The sequence below is a fragment of the Hippocampus comes genome, unplaced genomic scaffold, assembly GCF_001891065.2.
Source record: "Hippocampus comes isolate QL1 unplaced genomic scaffold, H_comes_QL1_v1.1 scaffold68, whole genome shotgun sequence".
Classification (NCBI taxonomy): domain Eukaryota; kingdom Metazoa; phylum Chordata; class Actinopteri; order Syngnathiformes; family Syngnathidae; genus Hippocampus; species Hippocampus comes.
The window spans coordinates 3,148,345-3,168,355 of record NW_017805625.1 but is presented as its reverse complement, the minus strand read 5'-3'; the positions used below and the strand labels follow the sequence as shown (position 1 = coordinate 3,168,355).

General features: G+C 43.1%; 1 protein-coding gene across 1 annotated transcript in view; it reads left to right on the top strand.

Moving 5' to 3' along the window:
* mdfi (MyoD family inhibitor) overlaps positions 1-992 on the top strand; it is a 40,004-nt gene extending 39,012 nt beyond the window's left edge. The window contains exon 6 of the mRNA XM_019880473.1: positions 949-992. Coding sequence (XP_019736032.1) covers positions 949-992 — 44 coding nt within the window. The remainder of the gene's footprint in view (positions 1-948) is intronic.
* Positions 993-20,011: the final 19,019 nt, after the last annotated feature.

Below are 20,011 nucleotides of genomic sequence, written 5' to 3'. Positions count from 1 at the left end.
GACCGCCCGCCCCTTCTGCTCTGTCCCGGCTTCTGGACGTGCGCTGCAGAGTTTCGGCCGCGGTCCACTAGCGTGCGCAGACTGGATCGTTCCGACGGGAGCCCCTTTGCGTCGTGTAAGTGACTGGAAGTTCTCCGAGCGTGAAAAATGACCTCCAAAGGCAAATGAGAAAATGGATCCATTTAACCGGATTTTAGCGTTTCTGTTGATAAGAGCGGCAAACGTAATGGAAAAATTGAAGCTCGGCTCTCTGTAGAACTGTCGGCGTCTGTCCTTGGCAAGGTTAACGTCTTCCAGTTTGATTGCGCGCCGTGGCCTTTGTGACACGCGCGGCCCGAGAGGCTGATGTCGGATCCATTGATGTCTTTGTCCGCGGAGAAATGTACAAAAACAGAGAATAATGGTGGCTTGTGGCAATATTCTAGACACATTTCCTTTGTTCGCAAAGTGTCTCATTTAACAGGCGTAATCAGCGAAGAATCATGAGAGAGTCATTCATCAGCTTGCAGATGGAGCGCATCAAATCAGGACCGTTAGTGACGGACATCAGCGGGCGACGCTTGATGGCATTTTTAATGGTCACATTCTCTGCTTCACACGTGAAAGCGAGAGCCCGCAATCAAACGTCTCTCCCTGTTCCAGAGTTCACATCCTGTTTACTTTTACATTGATTTGAGGAGCTTTGGCGCTGTCCGCTGAAGTCTTCCTCGTCCAAACGATCCAAAGCGCTTCAAAGGACCGCAATGGAAGGCAAGCGTCTCTCTTTGTCGTGCTCGTCATGTGAACAAACGGCCATCTCAGCTTAGCTCACGGCCTCCATTCCCAAGAAGATTCCAAATCTCTATTAATCCCCCTTTTTTTTTTTTTTTGCAGAGGTGGGGGGTAGATTTTAGTTAAGATATTTGCATTTCTCCTCTAATGTGAAAATCACATTTCTTCTCTTATCAGGTTTGGCCAAGCTAGCTGTAGAGCAGGTACTGCTGAACATCTAATTGAATTCCGCCAGTGCAAATCTCATATGGCATTATGCTAAGTTGGACACACACGCCTGTGGTATGAATGGTACACTTTTGATAACAGGCCCCAACTCTCATACCGCCCACAAAACACTCTCTCCGAGCCAACGCGATGTGCTTTATAAATGACACGATACATATCTCCCCTCAAACAGTCCCGTATTTTGTGCAATTTTCTTTCTTAAAAATATCCAAGATTATTTTCACTCGGAATGCAGTTTCTTGATTTATAAACGTGTGTACATAGACGTGTTTGTTTTACATGATTATGGAGAAGCGAAATTCAACTTGAGGGGCCGACTTTGTCACAAACACACCCCGGGGAGGAAAATCAAGCTAATCGCAGCAACGCATAAATGCAAGTTTCTGGAAATGAACAAGTGCAACTGGAGAAGATTTGATGACAAAAGTGTTTCAAATTTTCCGACGTGTTGAAAATCCTGGAAAGCCCTGGAAAACAAAGCGATATTTTGCAGACATTTATGAAGGGATGACTGGATCCTAGAAGATTACAGACACGTGGAGTTGTGTCATGTTTGGGGTAAGATGCAAACTAGTAAAAAGCACTTTAACTGGGAAGACTTTCTCTGTCGCCAGATCAACCATCTCACAAGCATAACCATTAAAATTTTATGGGCAAAGCAAAAACCAAAGGAAAATTAATATCAGTCGAGCTACTGCACCCAAACGGTCTCAGTGTTTCCACTGATGACAAGAGCGCAACATTTCATGTTTGTTAGCTTTCTTTAACACTGGTAATGTCTACTCGGCTCGGGCCAGCTATGACGTCGACACGTTTGATTTCACGTCACACGAACATAAGCGAGCTTTAAATCAACACGCACACAAACTTGTCCGTGTTATCAAATACGGTTTTTGTTTCCTGGTAATAAAGGTTTTCTTTGAGCATGAGTCTTGGATGCAACGTCTGTAACATATGAGCAGTATTAGATGATGCCAAATAGGTGATCGTAACTTGGGGTCGCCATGGCGACGCCATAGCCAGATTTCGCTTTCTCATGACACGCCACTGGGAAATCCAACATGTGATAATCCGGATGCGGGGTGAAGATTGGTTGGTTGGTCTGGATATAGAGAACTCGGTCTGGAAGTTGATAACAACCCCCAAAAAAAAGAAAGTCATATGGATAAACATGTTAAGGCTTTTTAATGCTGGAAAAATATTTTATTGTACCATAACATTTATTCTTTGGTATTCGGATGACGTTCCATAATTTTTTATTTTTTTTTGCTTTCACTCCAAACATTGTGTAACTTTGTGGATTTTTAATCATGTGAGTTTTTTCTCAAGTGACTTATGTATTAACTCCACCCCTTTCCCAGTAGTTTAAAGTCTCTCACAGTCCAGATGAAATGTTACTTGACTGTTGTCCACAATCATGTCAATTTGTTTACAACATAATACCTTTTATGTTCATTTCAATTGCTGACTTGGAAGTCACATTCAACTTTTTTTTTTGTTTCGTACTGAATAAACGATGTGAAGTCCAGAAAATGTGGGTCTTTGTTTTTTTTTGGTTTACTTCCACGACACCAAAATAATTGACACTGGAAGAGATGAATTTTAGTGATTCAAAATGCAAACAAAGCAAATGGTGGATCACAAAAATCGACTGGATTATCATCGAGCTTCGAGGTTCTCCTGTATTTGAAATTCCTTTTCAAGATTCTCATAAAGTCAGTCTTGATTAAAGGCCGAAAGTGTGACTAAGACGTTTGCATTCGTCGCTGTAAGATAACAATCGAAAGCAGTCGGTCTCACATCTCACATTCAAAGAGCAATGTGACTCGAAGCTCATCCTTTCCATTGCTTTTTAAAATTTTTTTGGAAAGAATTTCTCCAATCATATGTTTTCAAAAACATCATTTAGCATCTGGAGGTTTTCCCGTAACCCCGGCAGATTAGTTTTCTCTGCAGCTGACAGAAAGAGGAGAAAAATGTCAGAAATACGAGAAACGGCGTAACAACTGGCTTCATGCGGAACCGAATCCTTTAATGTGTTGTTTTTTAACGGCTTGCCAAAGTAGTTGAGGAAGAATGTGTGCTCGCTCTAAGATATTAATGTGTGTGGGGAAGTTCAGGGGACATTGTTTTTTTAACACATTTATTTATTTTATTTTTTTTACCGAATCCTTCCTTCATTTAACTTTGGTCTGTTGCATCCAGTCAAGAGCCAACAATTGTGTCTGGTGGAAACAATATACCCTATAGTGCATCTGTGTGTTGATGTCTGCGTGTTAGTGCGTGCGTAAATGTGTGTGTGTGTGTGTGTGTGTGTGTGTGTGTGTGTGTGTGTGTGTGTGTGTGTGTGTTGTGTGTGTGTGTGTGTGTGTGTGTGTGTGTGTGTGTGTGTGTGTGTGTGTGTGTGTGTGTGTGTGTGTGTGTAGATAAAAGTGTATACAGATATGGTGTGTGGCAACGACTCCGATGAGAAATTAAGTTAATTCAAGCCCCACGATTGTAATAGAGATGCAGAGGACATCTTTGGACATCTGCAAATGTTTTGCAGGAAGCCATGCTGCAGTCAGCCCTCATTTCCTTTTCCATGTACACTCACATGCACGCACGCACACGCACACACAAATTCCACAAATAAAAAAATGATACACATCCCCTTTGCAGAAATTTCACATGCCCAAAGCGGGCACAGGGGACAAGTGGCTATTGAATATTAACCATGAAATTACAAAAGCTGCATTCTAATGAAGGTGATGAGGTCAGACGCTGGGATGGAAATCATAAATTAATACTCATCTCATGACAAGTCACTCGCCCTTGGCTCACGCCAAAACACACCTCTCCCCCTCCCCTTACTCCGTCGCTGGAGTCGAAAAAGACACAGAGTAGAAGAAATAATCGATTCATTATTAATATCAGGTCACGGCGGCCATTGAATGTGCCTGATAGTGGTCACATGTGACACTTGTACGTGAAGAAAACAATGTAACCTCGGTGTGTCGCGACAGCTTTGTTGGTGGCGTTTTTTAAGGGCCTCGACGACACTGTCAACGATTTGTCAACCTGCCTAATTCATTCTTCCTGTCTATCTTTGCCTCGCTGACATTTCCTGAAGATGACTGGAAGTGACTTTTAAGGCATATGAGTACATACATGCGTGCGCTGTGTGGTAACGCATGTGGTGACTGTGTTGGAGGCGGATGGAAACCATGTGTTTGACTATTGATACAACATATACCATGGTGTCTTGAGATATGAATGAATCAAAATACAGTGGTACCTCTACTGACAAACGTCTCTTCATTCTAAATGTTCAAGTTACGGTCAACAGGAAAATATTGCCTTTTGTTATGAAAGAAATTTCAAGATACGAAAGGTAAAAATACAGTCTGGGCTGCTCGTCGCAGCTCCGAGTTTCCTGAACGCAACATACTTATAGCTGCTCTGCCACTGGCTATTACCGAGCATAATCCTGGCATCCCATTGGCTAAGAGGGACCTCTCCTGTATGTGTCTATTCTGCGTCCTCATCCTTCCCCCCTCGGGCCGTGAGGCGTTCCGACAGTTTTACGTAAATGTGAATCACATAGAAAAATTGTTCACCAGTCGGGCGATCGCTCACTATCCTGATTTTTGCCTTGGACATTTTCGAAGGATTGTTAAAAGCCTACAAAAGCAAACGTCCTTGGATCAGTTCTTTACAAAACGCCAGGCAAAAACCACTTCTGAGAGAGAATGTGAACTAAAGAGGGCAAAAAAAAAATTAAACGCAGTTAAAAATTAAATGACGATCATTTTTATTCTTTATTTTTTACATGATGCACAACTCTCATTGATTGTGCATTCATCTAATTGTATTTGTTCACATCTTTCGGCATGATGTTAAACGAAGTTCTTTTTAATGAAATAGCGGTGCCCCTTAAAATAAAAAAAAAAAATAGTCTTATTTTTACAATTGGTTAAGCATGTAAACATTTTATGGTAATTAAAACATGGCTTCTGCCATGAACATTTCCATGACTTCCTGTGGAGAAATGTGATTCTATATTCCAACACCCCCATTTGGTGTTTGACCTTAAAGGCGCCGCCATCAATGCAATAGCGGCGATTCGGGGGGGTCACACCAATGTGGTGTCAGTAATTACGTTCATTTGACCCAAAAATGTTTGCAAATGTTGAATTGCATGCTCCGCTGTGCAGTCAGGGGAAGGCGTGCCAGACTATGAGTCAGTCCTTACAAAGAAACACTTCTTCCTCCTGCATGGCTTCATGTCAGCCAGAGGAAACAGGAGATTGTGGTTGCAAACTACAGTTTATCATGACTTTTGTATTACACATCAAATTTGTATGCGAAACAAAGCCCCGTATTCACATCATTTGGGTTTGGGTTAATTCTCATGAAGTCCAATTAAATCGACTTTTTTTTCTCAAGATTGAACGCAGTGTTCACTCAATACTGTCAACTTTTCTTACACATTCTGCCTTCCCGATGATGCCCGACAGGCTTTTTTACAAGCTGAAGCGGAACTAAATCGCGGCGAGTAGACAAGCTTGGATCCATGACAAAAATGTGTGTCGACTGGATCGAGTTACTGCCGCTGCAGAGCTACTGAGGCAACCGCAAGCCGGTGGCTTTTCATGAAAAGCGCACGCATACACACAAGCGGACAGACACACAAGCAGCGGGCCGAGAGTGGGCGGAGCAAGCCGGATGACCATTTGTGTGTGTGTGTAAAGTCTTCGGTATCAAATACCATCAGATGTGGGTTTGACGTAAGAAGAATGAAAAAGGTTCCTACAGCTGCTCACAAGTTCTGCTGGCTCTGGAGGACAGATCTGGTGTATTTTATCTTCAGAGCAGCTCCTCCCTCTCAATACGTGATGTTCTCCTTGCAAATATCCAGTCCCCGCAAGGTTGAACAACAACCATATGTCTTCCTTACAAGACAGTGACACATTGATTCGCCGAGTGAGCTCGATGCCGATTCTCTGACAGCATCTGTTAGATGATGAATCACTGATGAAAGATCTCGCTCGGAGGCGGACGAAAGTCATTTTAATATCCATGCATAATCCGCAGCGGGGAAATCTGACATGCTGATCTAGGGTCGGTTTGGTCATTTCCCGGCAGGTGTTTCTTTATCGTTATCTCGCATTGTAGAAAATAAAAAGTACATCTGTGGCCGTAGTGGATAGGAGTTATCTGTTTTGTATCTGTAAGGTGAAAAGAGGCTTCAGAGTCACGATTCGCGGCTGATAAACGTCACCGGAGTGGATGACATGGGTTCCAAAAATACAGAGAAATAAATCGTTCCCACTCCACTGGCCCTTTGTGACAAACTGAAGCGGAACTTCACCCATTTCCAAGCCAAGTCGAAGGATCATTAGAATGCTTTATCCATCCGAGACGCTTTACGAATGCCAAAAAAATAAAGGCCAGAAATTTGAAAGACGTTGAGCGCTAACTCTTCCGCGACCACGACGCTGTAATGACAAACACACACGCGCCTCTTTCAGACTCGGTCGGTGCACGCGGAGCAGACACTGCCACTTAAGAGCTGACTTTCATCTGCGTGGGTGGGAGATGCCAAACGCACCGAGCCGGCGAAGCACTGCCCCAAAATCTGCACTCTGCATGTGCACCATTGCACTCATTTGGCTCAGCTTGCGCTTTGAATATTTTTGAACAGATGACTCACACGCGGACTTGCAAGTTGCAAATCCACGACTTCTACTCTTGTCATCGTTTTTTATTCGAATGATAGGCAATGCCAAACTTGATTTCACGCGCATCAGAAAAGCTTGTTGCTAACTGAAAGATTTTCAGATTAACTGTTACAAACACGCAAAAGCAAATAAGACACATTTTTAGTGACTTAAAAGTACTATTACTGTATCGCTATACTGTTTATAAGCGGTGCCTTGAGATATTCCAGCCTAACCACTCCGCCCCTAATATAAGACAAATTCTAAGCAGCTCCTCTGTCTCAGCTCTTCAGTGCAGCACGAATTTTAGTTGTTCTTCTAAAGAGGATAAAGAGTACCGTGAGTCCTGTTATATTGTCTGTCGACATGTGTTGCTTCAACACTTTGTGTTCAGGCATCCGTTGCTTCAATGATTCTAACAAAGTTGCTGTTTGTGAGCCAGTCAATGGAGACTCTCATTATGTGCCAGCATTAATTTAGCAGCCAGACAAACTTAATGTGGTTGTTTTGATTAAAGGTGCAGAATCGGACAAACGAATGAAGCAGGTTATGGTTGAAAGTGAAGCACTAAAAATGTCAAGAATTAATCACCACAGAGGTGAGAAACTGTTGGAATGGCATGACCTCCCGCAGCTTTATGCATCCGGCGTTCATCCAAACTCTGCTGGAGGCTTGTGACCGCAGTGACGTGGTTCTGACGAGCACAGGGGGGTTCAAAGTGCCTCACTCCAGATTAAATTATTGATACCAACATCCCTGAATAAGGGATAGCAAGTCACGGCAGCCGCTGAGTTCTCGACTGGTTTTACCCTGGGACTTGCGTTTTTTCTATGGTCGTTACATTACGAGCCCCTTTTAGCCGAAGTCAAACCAAGCACATCCTTTTGTAAATGCATCCTCTCTTTGGCCTTTTGTAGCATGCACTTTCAACAATCAATTGTGCTTTATCCCCCCCAATACGAGTGCATTCCACCATTCTCTTAACTTTTGTATAGGATCCTTGGAAAACCCCAAATTAAATCTGAACTTTTATATAAACAGAATGTGTTGACTTTGACGAGAAACATGAGATTACAGAATGACAGAACGGCAATCATCGGGGGAATCAAAGGGCACTTTAGCTCGAGATTTTGAGAGAGATGTTGACTTGTGGCTCGATGCGTGTGTGTGTGTGTGTGTGTGTGTGTATGAAGGTGTGTGTGTGCGTGTGTAGGTGTGTGTTTGTTGGAGGGGGTGGGGATGGGGGAGGGGGTCCAACAGGCTGTTGGCAGGCCACACAAAAACAGAGCTCCTGTTTTTGAGTCAAGCTGACTCATGCCACCTTGAGCAAACAGAGCACAGACCAGAGCCTTGTCCACACACACACACACACACACACACACACACACACACACACGTACGTGCACACACACTCTCTCTCACACACACACACACACACACACACACACACACACACACACACACACACACACGTTTCATTTGCACGCCAACAGTTGAACGTTCCAGCATAACCTAAAACTGCGTGTGCTAGAAAAAAATATGTCTAAAAATGCCTATTTTCGTGAAAGTGCCAAACAAAGCCCCATTGTTTGTCCGCTGCCAGTAAACGTGGCGCAAGGCAGTGACATATTCGGAGCGTTTGAGAAGGGGAATAAAAAAAGATTTTTAGAAAGAGTGGTGGCACAGTATTTACAGTAAGGTGAAGCTTTAAAAACAGACAAAGAACCTGGGATTGGGCTGTCGGTGGCCCATTGGGAAGGCACAGGAAGGGGCTCCCTGTCCACATAAATACTTACTTCCTGTCCCATGCCTGACCGAGCGCATGTGACCATTGTGTGTGTCATCAGTGTGTGCGCGAGCGCACGCCTCGGAGGAAACACACAGCAGCGCGGTGGTCACACTTCAAATGCACATTGTCTAAGTGACCTAAATGCATGACCTGCAACTCAGCGAGGGAGCGGGAGGCCAGCATGAGTCACGCTAAAAGCCCCCGACACTATTTGGGTCCGAACGCTCTCTTATTACCATGACAACCTCAAAAGCCATTTCCTGTCGGTGCCTTTCACCCGTGTGTGGTTGCCCAGCTGCTTTAGCGTGCGGACCTCAGAGGAAAACACGGTCAAACTGCAACACGTCAGAAACGCCACATGAGAAGTCCGTCGTATGAGGGCAAATAAACCTGAAATTAAAGTGAACGTTCACGTTGATGTACAGTACGTCATCAATGTTTTTTTTTTTACCTCAATTAAAAAAAATCTCATCCTGAAAACGTCAGCTACAATTAAAGTCCTACTCAACGTCGTTTTGATTTAAATTAACCATACAATTTGTCTTTTTTGTTGTTCCAAACTTTTCCCAACTCAACTTGCTATGGAATGTTTCAGCAAGATTTACCGTAAAAGTTTAGTACAGTCAAAATAAACTGGAGTGCAATTTCTCTGCGGTGCGCACGATCACGCTATCACATCACCATTCGTTTGCAAGTGGCCCGAGACCACTGGAAGTGTTGGGTCTCGCTTCATTTGGGTCAACTCAGCTGTAATATGAATGCTGCACGGACTAAAGGTTCAAATCCAATGGAAAGCACGGGGAAAGAATTAATCAGGGGTGGCCAATTAATTTTACACATGGAAAGCTGAAATGTTTGCCAAGGGCCAAGCCGACAGACTGTACTAACCTCAATTTATATTATTTATAATATGATTGTCTTGTTTCCATAAATTGCAACATCTTTAGATATGGTATGTATTTTTATATAATGGATAAGTACAAATTTTAGACAATTTAGAATTTTTTTTTTTGGACGGGGGGGGGGGGAATAGTTGCTAGAGGGGCCATAAAAGTCCAAGCGAATCATGAATTATGAATTCATGTTCTTGCTTGTCTTTTTTTTTCTTCCTCACTTGAATACAAAAATCAGTGTGATGGTTGAGGGTGCACAAATCTCAATATGCAGAAGCTTGACAATAACACGTTTGCTTGAGTTAGGCGCAACATTGTCTCCTCTTAGGCCACCAACCCCCCTTTTTTAAAGCCTGTTCACTGAGCAAATATTGCAACAGTGATGCTTTTATCCTCACAAGGCGACCTATCCCAGCTGTCTTAGGGCAATAAGCGGGGTACACCCTGAACTGGTTGCCAGCCAATCACACGGCACACACAGATGAACAACCATCCACGCTCACACTCACACCTAGGAACGATTTAGAGTGTTCCATTAAATTCATCTGACGTTTCTTCCCCCCCCCGTCTGGAACATGTGTGAAATGTATCTCGGTAAGTTTTCAACCTGATGATTGAATGGCCTCGCTCCATTACGAGACTGATGGTGGTTCGTCTACAGGCCACAGCTGTCTTTGTGTCCTATCTGTGTCAGGGCAGGTGGGAATGAGGCGGTTTCTCCATGCTAGCATGCCCCGTGTCTCCTCGGACCATTCCGTCAGATGGAGGAGGGGTGTCAGCAGAGATTGCTGAGGCCGAAGTCCCAGAAGACAAGTGGATGATGTCCTTTCACACCGCCACAGTCCGCGGTTAATGGCTGCCGAGCGGCCGCCGCATCGTATGTGGTGGAGCAGAATAATTGGCGTAACACGGACGGCCTTGTCTCGTCATCTCCTTTTGATTCTTGGCCAGCGCGCTCAAGTCACTGTAGCGTGGAGCTCATTTCACACTGTGGTTCTTTCGCCGCTACCCAGACTTGCTAGCTGCCAGATTGAGTTGAAAAGAACAGGATCCAATATTTTTTCCAGATGTGATGAGAAGTTGGATATCTTTGTCTATGCTGTTGGCAATGGCATCCATTCAGCTTCTGCTCAAACTTCAAACAATAGCAGCCATGGCGCCATAATTAGCATGACCACAAGGACGTCTGATTTTAGCTCAAGAAAAAAAATAAATCACCCAGCTGGGATTTTATAATTACCGGTAGCCAGGATTTCATTAACCATGTACAGTGAAACCTCGGTTTGCGAACTTGATTCGAGACACTGTTTGCAAACTGAAGCAATGGCTTTCATTAGAAGCCCCCGAACAAAGTTATGGTGATGTTGTTTTTAAATGTAGAAATAAATAAGTGGCAACGTTAGTATGAAGTCAAAACATAGGTAGCAAATCCCCTGAGCAATATTTCAGCCTTTTTGCAATGTAGAGGCTATCAAGCTAGCTCTCTGGCTAAATTGCTAGCTCTCTGGCTAAAAACGCTAATAACAGGAGCAGCATTTTTTTTTCATTCATCCACACTAACAATATTTTTCTCTCTTTTTCATATTTTTATAATCATCACCAAAATAAAGGTTTTGTCAAAACAGTCACTCCTTTTGCCACACGGCCTGCCTTTAGTGTCTTCATTTTTGACAATCGTCTCGGTACGGATTGGTAGATTTCATCAAACAAAATTTTGAAAACAGATTCTCAACACATTAAAACACAGCAAAAATCAATTCTGATGAGGCGTCCTCGTAACACAATCACCCGCAGTATTCAGTTTCGTTGGACCATTACTGAGGGCTAATTTCGAGCAAAAAACACAGTAAGTCTTTTTAAGAACTTGTCAATATTCAAAGAAATGCTTCATAAATGATGACAATAACATCAGTCTAGTTCAGTGAAAAGTTGGCCTATTTTTGAAGAATATACTGAATTCATTCCTGGCAGGCAGTCTACCTCAATGTTGACCTGTCCTTTTTTTCGCCCCCGCCCCACAAACGTGAATATTTTGTGAAATTTCCGCACAGGTTATATAGTGGCAAAGCGCTGCAGATGATAACGACTCTTCACCTGTCATTGTTCTTAAGCGTGCGCAGAGGTGCGATGTCAGCGCCTTCATGCGTGAGGACATTATGCAGGCCTGTGTGGGCGCATAGCTCAATTACACAGCTCCACTACTCATGTACTACTAACCGCAGATTGACTGGTGGGATGGATATATTTAAAAGTGTTCAGACGCACGGGTGCACTTTGCCTTTGCGCATCAAGACTTCGGTTCAACCTGTCTGCCTCTTTGTCGTGCCGCGCGAGTATTTCTCTGCGTATGTTCCCTCTGTTTGGCCGTGCAGTGGCCAGTGTTGACCCGTTCGGGAGACGAGAGGAAGCGGCGAGAGAGAGAGAGGGAGAACGGGTAAAGCCAATTAAAAGAAAGATCACTTACGTGTCTGCTGGAGTGTCTCTGAGAGACTCTCACGGTTAACCTTTCCAGCTGCTGGAGTGAACAAACGAGTGAGAGGATGGAGAGGAAAGGCGGCTGGGGAGATCAGGCGTTTCGACTCTAATGGTCCCTCAGTGTTGGAGTGAGGCGGCTTAATTTGCCTCCTTTCTTGTGGTGCTTCCAAGCTTTTGCTTCTGTCAGACCGGCATTCTGCAAGAAACTTACGCATGAATAATAGAGCCCTCATCTCAGATAGTGTGTGTGTGTGTGTGTGTATGTATGTTGCCTCAATGGGCGAAACACATATTCGACTGCTTTCTTTTGCACTTGGCTAATTTCATTTTAAACTTTACCTGTTGGAGGACACGGCGCTGACATTTCGGGGAAATGACGTCAAATCACACATGAGTATGTGTGAGTCGAGGTGCTTGTGAATCGGTGTGTGTGTGTGTGTGTGTGTGTGTGTGTGTGTGTGTGTGTGTGTGTGTGTGTGTGTGTGTGTGTGTGTGTGAATGTTACGTGCCATGCATCAGAGCAGGCTAAGGCAACACAAATTGGGCTAAATTAATGGCTATGTGCGAATGTGTGTGCATGTGATTGCGGGGGCAGGGTTGGCGACTGACAGTGTGTGGCGGCATAAATTGGGGTTAGATTAATGCAATGCAGATCTGCCTCTGTGCTCTGACCCTCATCAGGGCAGAGATGAGCTTTGTGTCTCAATTAACCTTGGCAGAACACGCATGCATACAAATACACACACATTCACGCGTGCGCGCGCGCGCGCGCCTCAAGATGCTGCATTAAACACAGTACAGTACAAGTGAGAAGGTGCAATCAAGATTCGGACGGGCATAGGGGGAAAACTTTCCATGAGGCAAAAACTGGGTTTTCTCCAGGGACTCATATTTCAAAAACATGCACGTTAGGTCCACCGTTGATGATAAAGTGTCCTTAGGTGTGAATTGGAGTTTTTAGGTGCCCTGGGATTGGCTGCAGGCTCAGAGTCTCGAGTGAACTTGACCACTTCTGGGCCCCAAGTCAACTGAGATATGCTGCAACTCACCAGGGAGTCTTTCGAAATATACGTGCGATGTATTCACCTGTTCTCTGAAGCTGAGCCATGATTGGTCGTTCAACTGTGATGTCATTTTCAGTCGACAGCAACTGGCAAATTGGCCGCCTCCCTGAGGTGGAGTTTACTGTTTGACTCATATTCCATAAACAAAATTCCGTATTTAGACCGTTGGGGCTGCACAGAACAGATTGTAAAGAAAATTTTTGGGTCGACTTCCCCACTGTACATGAATTCAAAATTCAAAACTATAGTGGTCTTAGTCTTTGTATATTTTCAGCACTTATTTTCAAATATGTATCGCGTCTTCAGAGACAAATCAACAATTTCACTCGACAGCGTATTTATCAGCTCAGCTTTGCATTGCGTCCCCGAGGGAGACAAGTGACACCAATGGCCACGGATGTTTGAACGTGTGTTCGGATTCATCTCCGCGGCGGCGTGCGGCCTGCCTGCCGACTGGCCCAGCTGTTTGGCTAATTAACACAGCAAGTCTCATCAAGGTGATTAAATAATCAAGTAATTAATTCATTATATGAGGGGGAGGCCTTGTACTGCCTCTTATGATCTGTAGTACATAGCTTGTCGGTGTGGTGTGTGTGTGTGTGTGTGTGTGTGTGTGTGTGTGTGTGTGTGTGTGTGTGTGTGTGTGTGTGTGACGGGGGGTGGGGCAGTGAGGAGAGGGCAGCAGAACAGACTGCTGACACAAGGGAGACTTTGAATAAGACAGGACACTCGTGCGCATTTTATTCATCATTCCCTATTGTCTCAGAGCGTAAATGGCTTCATCGACCGGATTAAACAAGGGAGCTCTCGCACCATAAAATGATCATCACTCCAAAGCCCCAAAGGTGGGCCTCTGTATTTATGTGTTTCATTATCTGAGAGGACAGATGGAATTAAAAGTGCGGCGGAAGGAAAACTTGTGGGAGTGGGTTTGAAGCCGAGAGAACGTCCAAAGAGACGAGGCACATCACTCAACACCGCTGAGGTTAAAGCAGGGTTAGGTTTAGTTTAGTTTTGGCCCCTTTACTGAGCCAAAGCACATGTTTTACACTATAAATTACAGGCTTACGGTTGGGTCAGGTTGGCATTTGGCTTATCTGGTCAGGGTGGGTTGAGGTTAGGTTTACATTCGGTCAGGAATATTGTATGAGGTTCGGTTGGATGAGGGTCAAGTTAAGGTTGATGGTTGGGGTAGGTTAGCGTTAGCTTAATGCAGAGATGGCACTGGTCATTTCCATCGCAGGGGTGCGCTGGGAACAAAATTCGGTTCAGGAATTCTCATTGCTGAAAAAATAATCGTCAATGGGGGACGTGGGTGGGGTGGGGTGGGGGGGTGGCGGCCATCATATGTTGAAAAATAATCGTCGATGAGAGAGATGGTTGCTAGTAGCCATTCTGGCAAATGAACATATTTTTCCCAATATCCTCGATGGCCGTCCTTCCCGTGGGCGTAAATTACCTCGATAATGTGGTTGGGATGTGGCTGTGTTTAAAATGAGCCAATCACATTCCAACTCATGGGCGTCAGCACACACCTGCCGCCATTAAAAGTGCCTCTGATTCACCCCACATCAAGTTCAGATGTTGTAATAGGCTTTTCCTGACAATGTTTTGCTTTTCTGATGATCTTCTGCCAACACTGACTAATTCCCTCCACGTTGACTAAAGTCTCCAGTTCCACTTGAAGAAAAACAGCCATCAAGCTCGATACTGCCACCAACACACTTCCCTGAAAAGGAATCGTGTTCATTTAGTGATGAGCACTGTTGTGGTTAGACCAAACTTAACGTTGGTATCTGGCCAAAAAGTTCAACCTTGATTTCATCGGACACATTGTTCCATGTGCATTTGGGAAATTTGGGAGTGTGTATTGTGCAAAAATGTAGCCAGGCTTGGATGTTCCCTTCTACATAGCCCAGACATATGAAGTTGACAGTGGGGATTGTTAACACATGCGGGCCTACTAAACAGTCAGTACTTGATAAAAATGTTTCAGTAGGCCTCTTGTAAGACTCGCTGCCCAGTTTTCTTGTCTCCTCATCAACATCTAGCTGTGCCATATTTTCTCCCTCCAGGTCTTGGAAATTTTTTGTGGTCTTCCGGACTGATACCTTTGATCGCTCTGAAGCTTTCAGAAGATCATTGCTTGTGCTGCAAGATGTGACAACAAAGCTGTCGTGAAAAGCCGACTAAAACACCTGAAGTCTATTTGCAGTTAATCAAAGGCACTATAAATGGTGCCAGGCGAATGCTTATTTCCATGATTGGTGAAGTCTGAACACAACGACATCCTCAGTTATAAGAGGGTGTGCACACTTGTGTTACCGCATTATCTCTGATGGTTATTTTTACTTTCGTATTATTAAATTATTACAAGTCAATGTTTTGTTTTGTGTTTTTTTTAAGGGTGGAAAAAGTTTGGGAATTATTTTCCTTGGTCTCATTGGTTTGTATCACTAAAAAAAAAAAACTGGTATTTCGACAGGGGTGTGGAGGCTTTTCATCTTCATTATACATTTTTCAGAGACAGACAGCCATACACACACACACACACACACACACACACACACACACACACACACACACACACATGCACGCGCACACACACAGTTACGAAAACACTCACACAGACACACACCCATGTGCGCGCACGCAAGAGCCGAGCCTTCCGCAACCCTCATTTTAAACACTCCTTTAGCCATAATCATTTTCATATAATTCACTTTCATACAATTCCTTCTCCTAATCATTATCAGGCCCACTAACGTCTTAATGACTTCATAAATTTAAGCTATAAAAAGTAATGGAGAAAGACAAATGAGATAATTAGGAATAAATCTTAGTGGAAAGTCATTTATCAAAACATGGAGAGGCCCGGAATATTCCCCACCATTAGGCGCTGCTGTAATTAACACGGGCTCTCGGTTATGAAGGAAACCTGGTAGCAGCGATATTAAGATCCAAAAGCCTCACTGTTATTAAATTGACCGATGAATCTGCGATGTATAATATGATGTGGATTATTAGGATCCTTTTTAATTAAAAAGAGCGTTAAGATTATTTTTTTAATTTTTAATGCTTTAATGGTGGCTTGAACTCATCTCTCTGTGGTTATGGGCCAATGAGACAGAGAGAGTTGAAGAAATAAGGAAAGTGGGGGGGAGACCTGATCCAGTGCTGGGACTAACAGATGTTCATATATGTAAAATTTGTATATTTTGTATGTGTGCATGCGGATGTGTGTGTGTGTGTGTGTGTGTGTGTGTGTGTTAGAGTTCTCTTTTTTGCTGAGGACTATTGTAAGTACATGAGAGGAAATGGTATTCTAATTTAGCCATCAAATGCATACAGCGAGCAGACATGATTAATTCTTATTATCGTTTAAAGTGTAAAATGTGATGTCATGCTTTGCTCTGATGAGTAAAAGTCACATTCAGCATTTAAAATGTTTCATTATTATAAATATACTGTACTTAAAACTACACACACACACACACACACACACACACACACACACACACACACTCCTTTGTCCTCCAAGAACAGTAAGCCTACACACACTCAAAAGGATGTCATCAAAAAGTCTGCGATTTTCCATTTTATTTCTTGACCTTCAATCTGGTTCTGGGTTAGCAACAATGACCGCTTTTAAGACTCATCAGATCTCCACTGATGTTCATTTTCGTCCGTTCAAACTGAGACTTACTCGAGAATGAAAATAAGAAATGTGCCGTACTTCAGAGAATAAAACACGGTCAATGTGTTTGGCCTATTCAAAATAAAGGCAAATTATCAATATATGTATCTGTGATTGTTTTTTGTTAAAGTGGTACAAATGCATAAATGGTGACCTTTGTCATGGATGCACTGACTCATGTTGAAGCCCTGCACCCGCTTCGAAGGAGAAGGAGAAGAAGAAGAAGAAGAAGATTTGGCTTCACCAGAGGTTGTCTAAGATGCTTTTGAGGAGCAACTTATGCAAATTATCTTCATATAAATGACACGCCAACCTCCATTCGCTGACCAATTAATGACCTTTGGGGCCATCATGTGACGCATCAGCCGCACTAATTTATACTTGACAGCTCCCCTGGTGCGTGGCGTATGTATGTGTGCTTATGTGTGTGCGTAAGCTCCTGCAACAGTTGAGCTCATTACCATGGAAACCCAGTTTGGAAAATGTGTGGGCGTTTGTCACCGGGGCCTCGTCACAACATGCTAGTGGTTCCTAATCACTCTCTATATTTTTGTTTTGGGGGTTTACTGTAATGCCCGCGTTTATCCCCGAGTTGCACTTTGGTCTACGCAAGCTTTTAGAACACGACTGTCATTCTCAGTGCAGTGTGCATGTGCGTGTGTGTTTTCAGACTCCTTCACCACTAGCTCTTGTTAGAGCGTTAATTGAAAAAGAGTAATTAATCACGCGAGGGAGCAATACTGGACTGTAAGTCCCGAGAGAGAGCAGCACAGGAGTGGACCAAGAGTTTAGTGTGACCCAATACTGCCCCCTGTTGACACTTTGTCAAGCCTCCGCGTCTCTGCAGGAATTCAGTCATCTTCCAGCAGCACCTACACTGCAACTGAAAACTCGGGCTTCTATATATATTTCGGTGTTATTTCATTTTTCAAAAGATTTACAAATTCTACATATGAAATACATACATTATGATAAGGTTGCACATGCGCTGAATTTCATTTTAGTTTGCGCTCTGTCCCGTTGTTCAGATTGAGTAAAATGAAAGTGTCAGTTTATGTTATATTATTAATTATCACTTTATGTTTGAGCATCACATTATGACATGTTAAGATGACCTAAATTGCATTCTGTTGTTTCATAATTGCTTAGGGATGTTTTTATGTTGATAGCTTCTGATTGGCTATTGAAGTCAGGGAAGCAGGAAGTGATTTTAGTTGCCGAGAGTGTGTTCTTTTCAATAAAGTTGCGTTCAAACGGAATCCATCTCTCCTTTTGCCGTTTCGTAATGTAGAGCCATCCATTCAAAAACTACGAACCCCTCAACTTACGAAAGTAATTAACGAAGCATTTCAGTAACTGCATATCTGACATATTAATACAAATACATATCAACAATTACGATTATAGATGAAAAAGTAGGGTTCGGTTCCGTGTCAGTCAGAGTGGAAATCGAATGTGCAACCAATCCAGGTTTGTCGTCTGCCTAGTCACCTGGGAGAGGTTCTACATCCCTTGAGTCCGGAAAGTATAAGGAAATTATGAGCGCTAAAGAAAATGGGTGAGGAGATAAATACAGAAAATTATAAACTGCAGATAATCACTGCATGGTCAACATTTTTTTTATGAAGGATGCACGTAAACCTTTCAATTTTATTTATTTATTTACTTATTGTTTTTTTTTGCGCTGATTCCGAATTGTCCCTCGTTTTTCATTAGGGTATCAGGTTGTCATCATAATTATACAAATATATTTCGCAATATTCGTGAATTAAGGGTTAGGTTCAGCAACAGGTGGATTTTTTTTTCTGAAATGTCATAATTTATGATAAAAATCTGTATCGAAGATTTGGTGGGTGAAATTCTAAAACAAAAAAAAAAATGAAGATTTCTCAAAAACCTGAGCAAAAAAAGTAAACATTTCTAAGTCAGAGTCAAAACTACATTGAGGGACACAAAGCCATCTCTGATGAAAATTTGTAATTGTAATCAATTCAAATCTGTTTGTATTTATGGCTTTTGTACTTTTAACACTAAGATAGATAGCAATAATTCATAATGTTTTTTGTTAGGCTAACATTAGATCATGATTGATACATCATGACAACACTTGTTTTTTTTCCTAGCTAATTCAGACAATATATACATTTATATATATGACCCATCACAAATTTGTGTGATTTGTGGTCAATTACTTAAGTTACCACATACAGTTCCTTGTCCAACTTTTATAATTCCAAAATAAGAAGCTCAGAAAGTAATTCAAAATTATTCCGGAGGTGAAGAACCGGAATAAAACCTGAAAAGGTAGGGGGGCCTCGCTCCGCTCCCATAATGCCCGCTGTGGCGAAAAGGACATTGCAGATAGGCGCTGCGCCCACTCTATTATTCTAATCCGTGGTTGTGTCTGGGTGACCTTTGCAGGGATGATTGTTTCTCATTTAGAAGTGTAAGGCGTGATCTTCCCACCCGTTTGATCCCGCTCACCTGACCTTTGTAAATTGCCTGTTAAGCATATCGCGGCTTGACCCTCGTGTCTCACACGTTGCCTATTAATACACGGTGGCCTCAGGAAGTATTTTGACACTTGGAGACGCTTCATAGACACCGCCCACTTTCACGCACAAGTTTCACATGTTTGCCGGTGGGATTCAAATTCCAGAGAGAAATGTGTTCATCGATGGAACATCCCATCCCTCCATTATCCGAACCACTTTATCTCCCTCACGGGGGTCGCGGTCGTGTTGGAGGCTATCGCAGCTGACTTCAGCGGGTGAGGTACACCCTGAACTGGTTGCCAGCCAATCGCAGGGCACACGTAGACAAACAGCAAGCGTTCACACTCCACATCACACCTCAGGACAACCTGGAGCCAACAATTAACCTACCTTGCATGTTTTTGGAATGTGGGAGGAAACCCACGCAGGCCCGGGGAGAACATGTACCGGTAATCTGTCGAACGGAACATTTCGACACAATTAATGACACACACAATCTTACATCATATACTGAAGTGTGTTTGTAATATTTTGCTTACCTTATATACATCGTAACATTACAAAAAGATCGTTGACGCGTGCTAACATTATTATCATTGTGAGGCGTTTTTAAAAAAAATGAATATTAAATGTCATTGAATGGTTGCCAAAGTGTGAGCGGCACAGCATTTGGTTACAGATTGATGCCCGTCCATAATCTTGCCTTCATAAAGAAAAATGGGGGAGAAAGCAATGGCAAAAAGGGATGTGTAATTGTCCATTGTGCCCGGCACCTTTGGGCTTGCTTTTAATGAGGGCCAGAGCTGAATGCAGCGAGGTGATTTTTCCATCAGGTTGACGAGAAGAGAATTAAACGCCCACAGCTTGTGTCTGCAGCACCATTACACAAAGAAGGTC